Source organism: Panthera onca, chromosome A3, assembly GCF_046562875.1.
Source record: "Panthera onca isolate mPanOnc1 chromosome A3, mPanOnc1 haplotype 2, whole genome shotgun sequence".
Lineage (NCBI taxonomy): Eukaryota > Metazoa > Chordata > Mammalia > Carnivora > Felidae > Panthera > Panthera onca.
The window spans coordinates 26,061,727-26,079,026 of NC_138341.1; the positions used below are offsets into that span (position 1 = coordinate 26,061,727).

The 17,300-nt window shown below is 37.2% G+C and overlaps 1 protein-coding gene across 5 annotated transcripts in view; it reads right to left on the reverse strand.

Moving 5' to 3' along the window:
- Positions 1-17,300, reverse strand: part of MEMO1 (mediator of cell motility 1) — a 128,641-nt gene that overhangs the window by 66,422 nt on the left and 44,919 nt on the right. For all 5 annotated transcript variants that reach the window (XR_013554779.1, XM_060645241.3, XM_060645220.3 and 2 more), the window contains one exon: positions 3,483-3,564. Coding sequence is in view for 3 of the 5 variants with exons in the window: in XM_060645241.3 (XP_060501224.1) it covers positions 3,483-3,564 (82 nt within the window). In the remaining 2 variants the exon portion in view is untranslated. Of the gene's footprint in view, positions 1-3,482; positions 3,565-17,300 lie in introns of those variants that run through there.

Consider the following 17,300-nt stretch of genomic DNA (forward strand, 5'->3'; position numbering starts at 1 on the left):
TATTATTCTTAGCACCCGTTAGCATCTGATACAGAATATACAGGCATTTTATTGTGCTTTGCTGTATTGAGCTTCACAGATACTGTTTTTTGTTCGTTTTTTTTTTAAGCAAACTATAAAGTCTGTGGCAACCCTGCATCAAGCAAGTTGATCGGCACCATTTTTGCAACATTTGCTCACTTCATGACTCTGTGTCACATTTTGGTAATTCTTGCAATCCAAGCTTTTTTATTGTTATTACATGGTTATCTGTGATCAGTGATTATAACTCACTGAATGGTAAACATTTTTCAGTAGTATTTTTTTCTTTTTTTTTTTTAAAGTTTATTTATTTATTTTGAGAGAGAGGTGGGGCGGGGGGGGGCAGGGAGGGAGGGCAGAGAGAGAGAAAGGCAGAATCCCAAGCAGGCTCCGCACTGCGAGCATAGAGCCCAATGTGGAGCTCAAACTCAGAAACCATGAGATCATGACCTGAGCCAAAATCAAGAGTCGGATGCTTAACTGACTGAGCCACCCAGGCGCCCCTAGAATGTTTTCTAATTAAGGTATGTACACTGTTTTCTTAGATATAATGCTATTGTACACTCAAAAGAATACAGTGTAAACATAACTTTTATATGCACCGGGAAACAAATAAATTCATTGGTCTCATTTTATTGCAATATTCGTTTAATTGCAGTGGTCTGGAACCAAACCCACAATATCTCTGATGTATGCATGTGATTATTTATTGTCTGCTTTTCCCAAGTACTCATATATCTCTGATGTATGCATGTGATTATTTATTGTCTGCTTTTTCCAAGTACTTTCCCATGAAAGTAGTAATGTGAGTTTATTCATAATGCAACTCTAGGGGGATAGTCGAAAATGGCAGCACAGGAAGATCCTGAACTCACTTCCCACGGACACACCAAATCTTCAGCTACATATGGAACAATTCCCTCTGAAAAAGATCTGAAAACTAACTGAATAGTTCCTTCACAACAAATGGTAAAAGGGCCACATTAAGATGGGGAGGAGAGATAGGACAATCTCATGAAAACCCGACCCCTAGCATGGGGACCCACAATCAGGAGGACTCTCACAAATCCAGAGTTTCTCCCTGAGAACTGAAGGGTTTGTGCCCCACATTAGGTACCCCAATCCTTGGGAAGTGTAACAGTGAGACAAATCCCAAAAACATCGGGCTTTGAAAAACAACAGGGCTCATATCCAGGAGACCCTGAAGGGCTGTAGAAACTGAGATACTTCTCTTACGGGCTCACATGCAGACTCAGTAGCTCTGGAAATTGGCACAGAAACAGCAGTTTGCAAAGTGCCTAAACTGTAGTGAAGAAGATTCACTGGCTAATCTTAAAGCATCTACCAGAGGGGCAGGAGTCTGTTGGAACTCTCTCCAAGAACAGAGGCACAAGGCCATTTTTGTGCTCTCTCTCTGCCTTGATAGCACCAGCAGGGTGACCCAGCATCGTGCTTTCCTATGGCCCTGTAAAAAGCTGATGTGTACACATCAGCCATGCACTCTCCCGTGGCCTTGCTAAAGCCGGCAGGCACACGCAGTCTACACAGGGGATACTCCTTGATCGATCACCTGGTCCTTGTGGCCAAGGCGGCTTGTGTTTCTGGGTCCGTTGGGCTATAACAATTGGAAAGACAGTTCTGGACAGGCTACCTCCAGGGCACCACGCAGACAACAGTCTGAAACATATCCTAGTCTTTCTGTGAAACAAGCCTATTTACTTGTCCCAGAGCTTCAGCCTGAGGGGCAGCATTCACGTTGGCCACACAACCAGAGGCTACGGAGGTGCTTTCAAGGAAAGTAGGCCAGCGGACACCATCTTCACACTCTCCTTAAGCCTCACTACAGTTCCCCAGTACCTCCCAGAAAGGAGCGTGTACACTCATCTGAAGCCCTGATTTTTGCCACTGTCACCCAGAGAACACCTTTAGGTCGCCTGGTCTGGAGGCCAACAGGGTTTACAGTCTCCAGGACTATGTATGCATACTTTAAAAGCTGCTGCCTGAGGGTCTGGCTTCTAATCAGACTGAAACTAAGGGCTGAGTGAGATCTTTCAGAACACTGACAAGTCGTGGCACACTCTCAACAACTGGGACTTATCAAGAATAAATCAGGCTGCTTAGACATTCACAAAAGTTTCAGAGACAGCCAAGAGCTAGGGTAAGGTTGAAAGATAAGGTTCATCTCTTACACAAGGCCACTCTTTCAAGACTGGGAGAGAGGGGTACTGCACCTCATACATAGAAACAAACAGAGAGTCAAGCAAACTAAGGAAACAGAGGAATATGCCCCAAACAAAAGATTAAGATAAAACCCCTCCAAAAATCTTAACGAAACAAAAAGCAGCACTAAGAACACCTGGCATTTAGCCAGGTACATATTTGTTTAAGTTATTAGTTTAAGTTATGCTAAAAGTTTATAAAGATTAACTGATTTAATCATCAAAAACCCTATGGAGGTACTATTAATATTTCAATTTTACCAATGAGACAAAGGCACAAGAGATTTAGTAACTTGTATGTCACATTCCTTGTAAGTGGTACAGTCAGCCTCCTATATCTATTAAATGAGATCAAGTTAGATCATACAAATGGAGCATTTAACGAAATGTTTGGCACATTAAATACCTAGTATTTATGGAATACTTATTACATGTGCCAGACATTAATGTAGACTCTTTATGTGTATTTACTGATTTCTCATATTGTTTAATAAGTAGATGCTATATTATTATTTTCACTATTTTTTATTTATCGGGGCACCAAACCTAATGCAACAGAAGTTATAGAAAAGACACTGCTGTGAAAGAAATGGGACAAACACTAACCTTTACTCTTCTCAGGAAACAGTTAACATGTGCTTAAAAAAATGTGTTTTGAAAGTTACACTGGAAACCAAATCAAAATGAACTGAATTCCTATCACATACAGACACTCTGTTAACTGTTTATTTGTTAGCTTGTAGTTCTAAAAAGCCTTCTGAGATTCAAAGACAAAATAGTCACAGATTTTCTTCAATAAAAAAAAAAAACCCTCCCGCAGGTTTGTTTGCTACTCCATACTGCATGATATTCTGTTGAACGCACCTTTTTTAATATAAGGAAAAAGTTGGCTGAATTAAAGTAGATCTTTTTAATATTTAAAACCGAGATTACTCATTTACATCAATCTGAAATCACCAAGTTTATGTACTGCAAATAACCCTCAGCTTTAAGTCAGTTTTATTACCAAAAATAAACTTTAAAATTACTGCACCTGAGAAAATAGCTAATTCCTTTATCCTTGAGTTAAAGTGGAAGCCAAAGGAATCATGAAAATGACTAAATATAATTTCTTCAGCTCAACATAGCATTTATTTTTTAATTTTTTAAAAATTTAGTTCAATTTGTAGTTACTCATTCTATATTAATAATTAACATGAAACACGTAAAGATGTCTTTAAGGTAAAGAACCTTAAAACTTACGGTGCAATAATGGCTCTAGCAGGTCTTTTTGTAGACTGTACTTGTGAGAGCCAACCTTCTAGCTGTGCGTTCAGCTGCGGTCCTATAAAAAGAGAAAGAGGGAAACTGGAGTCAGCAGAGAAATGTACTATATATAACTATATGTGACACAAAGCCCTCACTGAACCTATTTAGGACTAAAATAGCTTAATGGGCAGTGGGATCATTAGCTTGGATGATAATGTTTGAAAGTTAACCAACTACTAAGCAAGCCATAGATAAGATCATGTACTGATTAAACAATATTTGCTTTTATCCATTTACTTATTTATATCCATCTTCATTCCAGAACTATTCAATCTACAATTTGAGGCACCGTTTAAACAAAATAAAACAAGAAACAAAAGACTGTTGGCAAATGAAAAGAAAATACCCAAGTGATTGTTTTCAGAATGCCAAAACTTGCTTTAGTCACTAAAATCACATCCATGGAGTGATCACTCCCACACCTAATGCCTTTCCCTCCTATCCATTCCAGCCCCTACTCCGCTGACCACATTAATAACCAATGACTATGCCATGTCAAAAATCTCAATTTCAGTTGCCTGGGTGACTCAGTTGATTGAGCATCCAACTCTTGATTTCAGCTCAGGTCATGATCTCATGGTTTATAAGTTCAAGCCCCATGGCAGGCTCTGCACTGTCAGTGAGAAGCCTGCATGGGACTCTCTCTCTCTCCCTATCTCTCTGCCCCTCCCCCATCTGTACTCATGCTCTCTCTCTCTCTCTCTCTCTCTCTCTCTCTCAAAAATAAGCATTTAAAAAAAATTTTAAGTAAAAAACAAAATAAAGTAAATTTTTTTAAAATCTCAATTTCAGGGTGCCTGGGTGGTTCAGTTGGTTAAGCGTCCAACTTTGGCTCAGGTCATGATCTCGTGGTTCATGAGTTCAAGCCCCGCATGGGGCTCTGTGCTGACAACTCAGAGCCTGGAGCCTGCTTCAGCTTCTGTGTCTCACTTCCTCCCTCCCTCTCTCTCTCTCTCTCTCTCTCTCTGCCCCTCCCCCGCTCATACTCTGTGTATGTCTCTCTCTCAAAAATTTAAAAAAAAAATGTTTTTATTAAAAAATCTCAATTTCAAACATCCCACTCTCCTCACATCCTATCTTTCCAGTTCACTTCTAGAAATCTGTTCGTTCCCAACAGATATGGAGTTACTTTTCCCACTATCCTTCCTCTCCTTTCTTCTTCTTCACCTCTTAACCCAGCCTGAGACTTGATGATCCATCACTACAATCATTTCCTTGCCTTTGCCCTCAGTCTTGTACCTCTCTTCCTCTATCACAGTAAAGTCATAGTTAAAACCATCTTTCCACTTGACACAGTACCTTCACTTATATAGCTGAATGAGATAACAAAGAAATACAACCAAATGAACTTTGAAATTATGCCCATAAACTTCAGCAGACCCTTAGGAAAGCTCAGAAAACATATTACATTAACTTAGAGAATTTGCTCTCTCAGCCTTAAGACAATCACTTCATAGAGCTTTCCATTTTATCTTGAACTCTCATCCCCCTCTCACTCCCAGATGATCATGCTTTTCAATTTGTCAAAGAAAATCAGAAGATGGCCAACCATCCTGGTTTACCCAGGACTTTCCCAGTTTTAGCAATACAAGTTCTGCATCTTGGGAAACCTCTTAGTCTCAGGCAAACTTGGACATTAGTCACCCTAAATTCAGAAAAGAACTCCTTCCCCTTTCTACCACTTATTCTGCTTTCTCTCCTGTGTCAACAAATGGTCGTTACTCCTATCAAAAGCCAACAAATTACTTCTGCACTGGGTACCATTGTTTTTCTTCTCAAGGACGCTGCTCTTTTGTAACTATCCCAGTCTTCCTACACTAACTTGGTCCCTTTTGACTAGATCATTACTATTAACATGCAAATATATAAAATAAGCGGACTGATTTCCCCCCAACTACCACTCATTTCTCTGGCCCCCTTTTTCTCTTTTTTTTAAGCTTTTGATCATAATATATTTAAACATTACAAGAGAATCCAGATAATAATAAAACAAACACCCACGTAACCACTGTCCAAATATAACATTCTTATTTGCTTAAGATCTTCCTTTATTAAAAAATAAAATATTACAGACACAGTAGAAAAATTGCTGAGCCCATTATATATTTCCCTCCTTAGAGGTAACCACTTCCTGATTTTGGTGTTTTTCATTGCATTACAGTTTTACTAATATATATACCTATAAAACTATGCATTTCTCTGCACAGGTATTGTTCTACATGTTTTAAAATATTAAATAAATATATTGTGCATATTCTTTTATAATTTGAGTTAGTCACTCAACATTGTAAGTTATTCATGTTGAGTTTGTAGCTCTAATTCACTCACTCTCAATACTGTTAGTATTGTGTGAACATACCAAAATTTACCTATTCATTCTCTTCACAGACATTTGGTTGTTTCTACAGCTTCACTGTTAATACTCAATGTTACAAGTCTCTTATAAACATGTATTAAGAGTTTCTCTGGGATTTAACTAGAAACAAAAGTACTGGATCATAGAGTAGGCACATCTTCAACTCTACCAGAACACTGCAAACTAAATTGCCCACTAAAGTGGCCAGATCAATTTACCCATCAGTGTAAGGGCATAAAAAATGAGAGCTTTAACTCTCCCTGTTAAAACTAAGGGAAGAGAGGGATACCTGGCTGGCTCAGTCAGTGGAACATGTGACTTTTGATCTCAGGGTCGTGAGTTGGAGCCCCACATTAGGTGTGGAGCCTGCTTATAATATAATATAATATAATAATATAATACAATATGGGTCATCTGGTTAAGCATCCAACTCTTGCTTTCTGTTCAGGTCATGATATCACAGTGTGTAAGTTAGAACCCCGCATCAGGCTCCACACTGTTAGTGTGGACCCTGCTGGAATTCTCTCTCTTCCCTCTCTCTGCCCCTTCCCCACATTTGCATGCTCTCTCTCAAAACAAATAAATAAGCTTTAAAAATAAATTAACTACATAAAATCAAACAGGGAAGAGATACCCCACACATTTTTCTTAGAGCACTTTCTCTAGAAAGCTTGTAATTGTAAATTCTTTCTTTATCCCTTTGAAATAGATGTATATGTAAATCATTTTAAAAGCTAAATAAGCTTCTATCCCCTCCACCCACCCCAGCTGGGGCTCAGTCAGTAGATCATGAGACTTTTGATCTCAGGGTCATGAGTTCAAGCCCCATGTTGGATGTAGAACTTACTTTTTAAAAAATTAAATTAGTAAATAACTGTGTAAATGAAAAAACAAATAAATAAATAAGCAAGATTCTAACCAGCACCCCAGGACTATCTTATGGACCTAATAACCACTTCTTTGAAATGTTATTTGCACCAAAGGAGAGAGCACCCTCTTTCTGCCAGTTTCTGTGGGAAGACATGAGCACTAAGTAGCCAGCCACCTACCTCCAAGTTGCAAAACATTCAAGTTTATTTTTAGCCAATTAACAAATACATATGGTCACCCCAATTACCAAGAGATTTAGGATAAGTCACATGTGAGAAATGCTGCTATCAAGTTCTCTTACTTGAGCACTACTTACAATTTATCTTGACAACATGTATGTAATGGGTTGTATCTGCTTGGCTATAGAAAAGCGTGAGCTCTCCTTAGATCTTTGCACTCTTTTAGCAGATTGCCTGTAATGTGCTTCACATTCTGGCTCAATGCTTACTCAAGGAAAAAAAAATTTCTTTCTCTTCTACCTTTGAAGAGAGGTTTTTCTGAAATAGAGGCTTTGGCTTAAATTATATTTCTCCAACATCAGGAATGCTCAATAATTTGCATTTCTCTTCATCCTTACAAATCTATGATACTGTCAAAATTTTTAACTTTTTGGCAAATTATGGGTATGTAATGGTATCCCTTTATTAAATCTTATTTGTATTTCCCTGATATCCACTCAAACTAAACATCTACTGATTTGGATATCTCTCTGTATATATATTTAGGACTATACACATAAAAAAGTTTATAATGAACAGCCCCATTAGTAAAATACCAAAGTACAAAAAAGTTCTGATTTCAGCAAATATTGTGGTTTGTTTAAAAATTTTAACTTTTTTAAAGTTTATTTATTTATTTTGAGAGAGTGAGAGCAAGTGGGGAAGAGACAGAGACAGGGGGAGAGAAAGAGAATCCCAAGCAGGCTCCGCACTGTCAGTGCAGAGCCCAAAGCAGGACTTGAACTCACAAACCATGAGATCATGACCCGAGCCAAAGACACATGCTTAACCTACTGAGCCTCCCAGGCACCCCTAAAAACTTAAATTTAAGGACAATTACTCCCAAAAAATTATATTACATAATCTCATTAACTGAAGGGAAAATAGTTCAGATTTTCAAAGTAAATTTTTAGCTGCCTAACAAATTTCATACTAACTTAAAAAATAGTGCTCTAAATATTTCCACATTATAGAAAGTTTATAAAACAGAAAATGAATAATGGATAAAAGCAAAGAACATATTATCTCCCAATTTAGGCACTCTACTGCCATCAACTTCACTGATTTTAAGCTCTAAATCAAGCTCTCTTAGCAGTCTTTTTATTAAAAGACCAATTTCCTCAGAAGGATCCTAAGGTAAAAGCTAAACTCCAAGTTTCTTAACTGTCTTTGAATAAGATAACTGAGCATATCTATTTATTACATATGGTTGCTTAATTGTTGATCTACAAAGTGTCAAGTAAAAAAATGAATTCTTCCAGAGAGGCTAACTGATACCTGGCCATAAGGTATCCTTATTTAATACAAGATGATGATGAACTATTGCTTTATTTTTCAAATACCACTGGATTTGAAGGCACACTAATGAGTAGGAAAATCAAAAGTACTATTAAATCCTAGTAAAACTATTTAATGGCTGTGTGATCTTGCCCTGAAAGGGATCAATGGGTATTTACTTCTTAGGATAAGATACTAAAAGTAGGTTCCCAAAGAATCAAAGCTCAGGTATTTCCTTAGGAAACAGACAATAAATAATGGGCTGTATTCACTATAATGTAACTTATTAACACTTCTGTTTTTATCCTTCTTGAGTTAAACAAGTTCACAAGCAAGTTTATTCTCATGGTGACAAACGTAAAGAGATACTACACACACACACACACACACACACACACACACACACACACACACAAAACCAATCCTGCTCTTCCTATGCAACTGACACAATTCTAAGATATGTAATTGAGTAAGCCAAATTGGTTTTCTACACTTTTCTATCTGTTTGGCCTGCTGAAGAATAAGATATTTTTCTTTGCAAATAAAAACTTTCAGTGGTCTCCTCACTCTGAACAAAACTCATGTGTTCTGTAAGCTCTTCTCTTTTTCTACTGAATAAATTAACACATCAGAGGGTTCGTTATGACCAATAATGTTCTAACGTCACAAATAACTTTGCCGTCATTTGTTAATTGAATAAATATTTATGGAACACTTATTTATGCGCCAAGAAGTGAAATGGATGATGCAGTTACAGCATTAAAAGGACAGATGCGATGCCTGCCTCCATGGAGCCTCTGTCGGTGTCTTAAATCCAAAGAATGGCTCAAAGACAAAAACTTCAGACACCAGGACAATCTAGTAAAGGAGACATTTTTGGTTAAAAGAAGAGACTTCTAGAGTTGCTCAAAGTATCTCATATATATCAAGAATGACCAACTGCCACAATTTTTTTACCATTAATTTTTAAGTGGTACCTGCCCATTGACACAGTAAACTTAATTCCACAGGATTGGTTAAGGCAAAGTAACATGAGACAAAGCAGAAGCAAAAACTACAAATCCAAACACAAGTATGCTGTCAGATTTTGTTAGCAATCATTCTGTGAAACCTCTTCAAAGTAAAAAACTAATCTGTGATCAAAAATCTACAAATAATAAGAATTTATGCTAGACTTTTTATAACAGTGGCTGCTGGATCTCTGAGTTTCATAGGCCAATAAAATTTCAAAAAAAAATGGGGGTAACCAACACACTAATTTTTATTTTAGCAAGAAAGGACATTTAAAACATATCAGCCATTTATCTACGATCACCATGACTTCATAAAATAAATAACACCAAAAAGTAAGATGAGTACAAAGTAAGATTATCTCAGTTCTTTAAACTGAATAAATTAACCACATTTCGTTGAATGTGTTAAAGAAAGAGAATCCCAGTGTTAAAGTGCATCATTTAAAATAGAGACTTTGGCTTAAATTATATTTCTCCAACATCAGCAAGGCTCAACAATTTGCATTTCTCTTCATCCTTACAAATATATGATACTGTCAAAATTTTTAACTTTTTAACTTAACCCAGTGTTAAAGTGCATCAGTGTTAAAGTGCACCATTATGTACTACTGAGACAAAAATACTCCCAATTAAACTAGGACACATGGCTTCTTATCACTTAGAATTTATTTACTAAGAAAGCTTTTTAAAACTTACTGAGATATGAATTATCAGAAACATTCATGTTTATATTTTAAAAAGCAAAACAGGAGCACCTGGTGGCTCAGTCAGCTGGACATCAGACTCTTGATTTTGGCCTCCATGCAGTCAGTACAGAGCCCGAAGGGGGGGGTCTAGATCTCACAAACCCATGAGATAATGACTTGAGCCAAAATCAAGAGTTGATCACTCAACCCACTGAGCCACCCAAGCACCCCTCAAAATATTCTTAATGTCTTCAACTTCACAATCTGATATCTAAATTGCTTTTTAACTCACAGTCACTGGTAATCTTTGTTTTTCCATAAAATCATCCTCTGTACCATTTATGGAATTAGTGATGCAATATTTATTTTTTTATCTTTTTTTTTTTTTTTTTTAAGAGAGAGTAAGCATGAGCAGGGGAAAGAAGCAGGGAGAGAGAGGGAGGGGGGAGGGAAGGAGGGGAAGAGAGAGAGAGAGAGAGAGAGAGAATGAATCTCAAGAAGGCTCCATGCTCAGCTCTGAGCCCGACCTGGGGCTCGATCCCACAGCCCTTGAATCATGACCTGAGCCAAAATCAAGAGTCCAAAGCTCAACCAACTGAGCCACCCAGGTGCCTTAAAATATTTCTTGTAAAAGTGTTCTTCTATTGTCTCTGGGACTCGTGTCCAAAAAACTGACACAAACTGTCCAAGTTCCCACGCCATACATTTCTTGATCTTATGAAAAGTGTCACCAGAAGATGTAACTAACGAAAGGTTTCAGAAGACAACCCAGGAATGGTAATCTCTTCCACAAATGGTCCTTAAATGCTATGTTAACTAAAACATCAAGGGGTCACAGGTGTCCAGTCATAGAAGCAGAATGAATTCTTGAGTTCACATATATGCAGACAGTGGCAACTATTTCACAACCAACAATAATGTCAAGGTGCCATTGATTATAAAACATATCAATTTCAGAAATGTTAAAATGTGGGAATATATACATCTTAAAATTGATGAAATACAGTAGGCACTATAAAAACTACACTCACTACAATGTTCTGATTTTTTCCTTTTATTGCAGAACAGCAAAAATTATATTCATCAAAGACCAACATTTGGGACCACTGCTTCTCACTACAATGAAAAGTGTTTTGAGAAGCCTTACCAACTATAATAATCTCATTTAATTTTAAGTAAACTTTCAGCAGTTCTCCCTAAATCCTTTCTCTCATTATTGATGCTGTATTGTAATCACATACCTAAAATTTATTGTTATGCTGTTTATAAAACTTAGTATCTTATTTTTAGATACATCTAAAGAGATACTATTTGTTTTTATGTATCTATGATAGGACTAATCACATAGAAAATAATATGCTCTTGGGACCACAGGCACTGCCACACTGAATCTAACCTAAAACTATCCAGAGCATTACTAAATCAACCCAAAAGAAACCTTTGCTGTGAAGAACAATGATTATTCTCTTTAATAAAAACCTTAAAGTTTAGGCCAAATCCAAATATCTTGGATTCCTTATTATCCACCAATTTATTTAAACATTTTAAGAATTTACTTACATTTTTAAAACTCTGTAATTCAGAATACAATTGCATTAGAGCAATTAATCATTCAAATAAATGTTTAGTGTGTACCAACAAACTCTTATATTTGGCCAACCGGAAATTACATCCCACTCTTCTACCCACTCATATACAGTTTCTCACAATTTTCACAGTTAATACCAATTCCATTGGCATTTCATATCTAAAAAGGTTGCAAATTTGGAGGATAACAGTGTATTTCTCCCTCCAGGTCACACAGAAAACTGTCATCTGAAAATAGGTTTGGCAGTAATCTCTTTAACAGTCTATGAATTTGCATTGTCTATTCCTACTCCCATTCTCCATTTATAAACAAATTCCCTATCCCTAACAAATGAGGGCACTTAGGTGGCACAGTCAGTTGTGTATCCAACTCTTGATTTCAGCTCAAGTCATGATCTCACAGGTCATGGTATCAAAACCCACAGCGGGACCAGCGCTGACAGCACAGAGCCTGCTTGAGATTCTCTCGCTCCCTCTCTCTACCCCTCCCACACTCACACAGATGCTCTCACTCTTGCTCTCTCTCTCAAAATAAACTTAAAACAAAATGTGACCCAAAATTGCATCTGTTCATAATTATATGTATGACAATGCCTATTTCACCAAAACCTCACCATTCCCTTCAAAGGAATATTTTGAAAGATAAAGTAATTTAATTCATGCCCCCATTTGATAAAAATTAAAATCTAATGCCCTTATATTTGGCATTTCAAATTAAATTAAATATTCTATGTCTTTAACCAAAGAAATGTTAGTTAACTTCTAAGAAAAATGTATTTGGACTTCTAAGATACTTATTTCTACTTGGATGGTAGAACAGCAACGTGATTCTTGCCAGTCACAAGTTTCCCATTACCAATGTTCAGCAAACAACTACTATCTATAGGCCTTTACAGAAGACAAGTTCAATTCAAAATCAAGCGTATTATGCTGCATCATGCTGCTGTTTTAAATTACAATCCTGAAGATTTTGACATGCTCCTACCATTAAATTTTCTAACTAATGGGGTTTCTCCTTCAATAGTCAAAAAGTCGTCTACAGACCAGAATCATCTGATGTGTTTACCTAAGAAAGAGATCTCTAGGTCTTACCACAGAGCATCACAAAGCCATTATCATTGCAATCTCAGGGGATGAAGACATTTTTTTAAACAAGATTTTAACAAGCTCTCCAGGGGACTCCTATACACATTAAAATGTTAGGCGCACTGCCATACATGAGTTTATTTGCCCATGCTATATGAATGAATGTGGCCAAACAGGCTCTTGGAAGGTTTACAACTGAGATTTTTTCATCACCATAAAAAAAAAAAAAAAAAAAAAAAAAAAATCACATCATCTTTAAATTAGCAAAATATAAATGGATGAACTTTTACCTCCAAACTACTTTAAAGCTGTAACTTTCATTGTTTCTTAAAATTTACATAAGTTTATTTTTAATGGTGTTTCTAGCCTCCCATTAGGATCAATGCCTCTCCAGCTTTTGCTCTCAAAATAACCTTGATGACAAAGTCAACTCAGATTCTTAGAAACTAGGTGATACACAAATTCAAATTCCCTCTTAAATCTTCTGTTTTAGTCCAAAAATTCATGACATTTATATTTGTATTACTATAGTAATAGGAATAACTACTTGTAATCTCAAAACTCCCATCCTCCTATTTGCAATTTAAATGGAGGCTTCAAGAAGATATACCACGTTTATCCTCTAACACAGAGTCAGGTATTCTACTGAGGAAATATGAACCTGACTCATAAAAGGCAACCACCTAAAATGATAGAAATGCTTAAAATTGGGTCCATAATACTTAATGTGTATCTAACCAAGAATCATTTTCTTCCAATTGCAACTAGTGTGTTTTTCTTCCTTTTTCTAATGTTTCTTTGGGTTATAACCAGTCAGTTGACTGATACTAGTGAATCTGGATACTTTGATAGCAAATCCAAAAACATAATCTGTAGAAAAATAAAACAAGTCTGCCTTATTGGATAGAATCAGGACTAAGGTAACACTTCCTTCAACAAAAGAAAAAAAAGAAAGAAAGAAAGGAAGAAAAAAGAAAAAGTTTAAAAGGAAAAGTCAGAATTTTCACTTTTCACATATTTCCACCCCAAAACCAATTTACAGACATTACCACATTCTCATCTTATTCTGTGTAATACAGATCTTCTTCTCCAAGAGCTTTCACTTACAGAGTTTAACCAGAAAAAGTAGATCAGGCCCAGTGGACTACATCAAATGAAACGTGTAATATGACTGCCTATTTGTGAACTGATAGAACAATAGATCTGAAACAATCTAAGTGTCCACCAAAAAAACCCAACCAAACAAACAAAAGAAATGCCTGATTAAAAATAAATCATAGTAAATCCATGAAGTAGAAGACTAAACAAATGTTAACCAGTGATGCAAATTTTTATGAATCCCTATGGGAGATGTCTTAATTCAGAAGAAAAAGAAAAGCACTGTACAGAAGAGAAGGTATAATATGTTGTCATTTTGTATGTGCACATATGTGATTATGTAAAATATTTCTGGACGAACATGAAATAAATGGATAAAAGTAACTGCATCCTGACTAAGAGTAGAGCGAAATTATACTTCTCACTGGGTACTTTTTTTGTATCTTTCACATTTTGTACTATGTACATGTACCACCTATCCAAAAACTGAGTACAAAAAAAGATGGTGCATTCATATAACATAATAACATGAAGTTATAAACAATGATGCTGCACCAAGATACGGAAGCAACCTAAGTTCCATGAATTACTGAATAGATAAAGAAGATGTGGTATGTATACACAATGGAATAATGCTCCATTAAAAAAAAAAAAAAATGAAATCTTGCCATTCGTGACAACATGATAGACCTACAGGGTATTATGGGAAGTGAAATACTCCAGAGAAAGACAAACACCTTTATCATTTCCCTTATATCCAGAATCTAAAAAACAAAGCAAATGAATGAACAGGCAGCAACAACAAAAGAGAAACAGACTGGGTGGCTAGAAACAGACCCAAGAGAAACAGACTGAGCACCTGGGTGGCTCAGTCAGTTAAGCGTCCAACTTTTGATTTAGGCTCAGGTCATGATCTCATGGTTCATGAGACTGAGCCCTGCAATGGGTTCCATGTGCTTGAGATTCTCTCTCCCCCTCCTTCTCTCTCTGTCCCTCTTCCACTCACTTGCATGCATTCTCTCTCTCTTAAATAAATTTCTTAAAAAAATAAAGAAAGGGGCGTCTGGGTGGCTGAGTCAGTTAAGCATCCGACTTCAGCTCAGGTGATGATCTCACTGTTCGTGAGTTCGAGCCCTGTATCGGGCTCTGTGCTGACAGCTCAGAGCCTGGAGCCTGCTTTGGATTCTCTGTCTCCCTCTCTCTCTGCTCCTGCCCTGATCACACTCTGTCTCTGTCTCTCAAAAAGTGAATAAACGCTAAAAAAATAAAAATAAAAAAGAAAGAGAAGAAAGAGAGAAATAGACTCATAAATATTGGGAACAAACTGGTGTTGCCAAAGGGGAGAGGAGTGGAGGGATAGGTGGAATGGGTGAAAGGTATTAGAGGTACAAACTTCCAGTTATAAATAAATAAGTCTCAAGGATGAAAAATGCAGCATAGGGAATATAGTCAACATTACTATAATACACTTATCGTGGTGAACATTTTGTAAAGTATATAATTGTTGAATCACTATATTCTATACCTGAAGCTAATATTTTATGTCAACCACATGTCAATTAAAAATAATTTTTTAGGGGCACTTGTGTGGCTCAGTCAGTTAAGCATCCAACTTCAACTCAGATCATGATCACCCCGTTCATGGGTTCGAGCTCCACATCGGGCTCTGTGCTGACAGCTCAGAGCCTGGAACCTGCTTCGGAGTCTGTGCCTCCCTCTCTCCCTGCCTCTCTCCCGCTCAAATTCTGTGTGTGTCTCTCTCTCTTAAAAAAAAAAATAATAATAATACTTTTTAAATACTTTTTTTTTTAATGTTTATTTATTTTTGAGAGAGAGAGACAGAGAGACAGAGTGCAAGCAGGGGAGGGGCAGAGACAGAGGGAGGCACAGAATCCGAAGCAGGCTCCAGGCTCCAAGCTGTCAGTACAGAGCCCGACGCCGGGCTTGAATTCATGAACTGCGAGATCATGACCTAAGCCAAAGTCAGACACTTAACTGGCTGAGCCACACAGTGCCCCTCTTTTTTTTTTAATGTTTATTTATTTTGAGAGAGGGAAAGAAAACATGAGCAGGAGAAGGGAAGAGAGATAGGGAGACAGGCAATCCCAAGCAGGCTCCACCTGTCAGCACAGAGCCCAACGTGGGGCTCAAACTCATGAACCATGAGATCATGACCTGAGCTGAAATCAAGAGTTAGACGCTTAACTGACTGAGCCACCCAGGAACTCCTCAATTAAAAATAACTTTTGTAAAATGATGCTGCATGGGACGCCTGGCTGGGTCAGTCAGTGGAGCATGCAATTCTTTGTCTCAAGATAATAGGTTGGAGCCAGGCATTAAAAAAGAAAAAGAAAAAAAAAAAAAAAAAATGATGCTGCAGACATCTGTTTATTGACATGGGGCAAAAAGCCTCTAAACGCTAAACCCAACTAACAAACCATTGTTAGACCTAAGACAATACCTATATTAATAATCTAAGTTAAATAAAACCCACTGCTAAAAATTGCCATTGACCAAGAAAAGATACATTAAAGCATTAGGATACATACACATGGACCAATTTGACAAGATTTCCCCCACTAGCAAAAGGGGATTTCCCCTTCTTATTTCACTTCCCTACCCTATTTCTGAAAGGTATAAACAGAGAACAAGAAAACGTTCTAGGAGGACCTGGGTGGCTCAGTCGGTTAGGAGTCCAACTCTTGGTTTCTGCTCAGGTCATGATCTCATGTTCATGAGTTCGCGCCCTGCATCAGGTTCTGCGCTGGCAGTGTAGAGCCTGCTTGGGATTCTCTCTCTCTTTCTCTCTCTCTCTCTCTCTCTCTCTCTCTCTCCCTCTCTCTGTCCTTCCCCTGCTCGTGTTCTCTCTCTCAAAATAAATAAACTTTAAAAAAATTTTTGCAAACATTCCAGACAAGAAAAGAGGACATTAAACACCTTATTAGTATCTTCCTTTATGTAATATATAAAACATAATAGTTTCAGGTTGGTTGGTTGTTTTTCTCACTTGTCCTGCAAGGGATTTGAGTTATTCTCCACTCTAACTCTTTCAGCCATCATTTACCAGACAATGTAGAGAAGCCAAGTTGCCTTTTGGAAGTAATTAACTATAATCTAATGCAATTTTTGTTTTTGTGCTTTTGTTGTGGCATGTTTGAGGCCTGTTTTTTCACTAAGCATTGGTAGTGCATGTGCCAGCTCATCCGTCTAGAATTATGTTTCTGATTTTGCAACCATAAGATGTAAACAAAAAGAATCCCAGCAAGTTCTTCCTTGCTAACTAGCCAAGAAAACACACCTAATGTGCACTAAGAGATGGGCATGTCAGGTATCAGATACACACGAAAAGGAAAGGTAGTCAGGCATAATGGCCACAAAGATAAAAGGCTTTCCAAGGAGTTCACAGATGGGTAATTTAGGAGGAAAACTAACTTTGAAAAACTAAGGGCTGTGGTTAAACATGGAAAGTGAGCTGTACGTGTACAGCCACTCTACCAAACCTTTCCATATCCCTTTGGATTGTTTTCACTTAACTATCACTAAAGCAAATGTATTAAGGT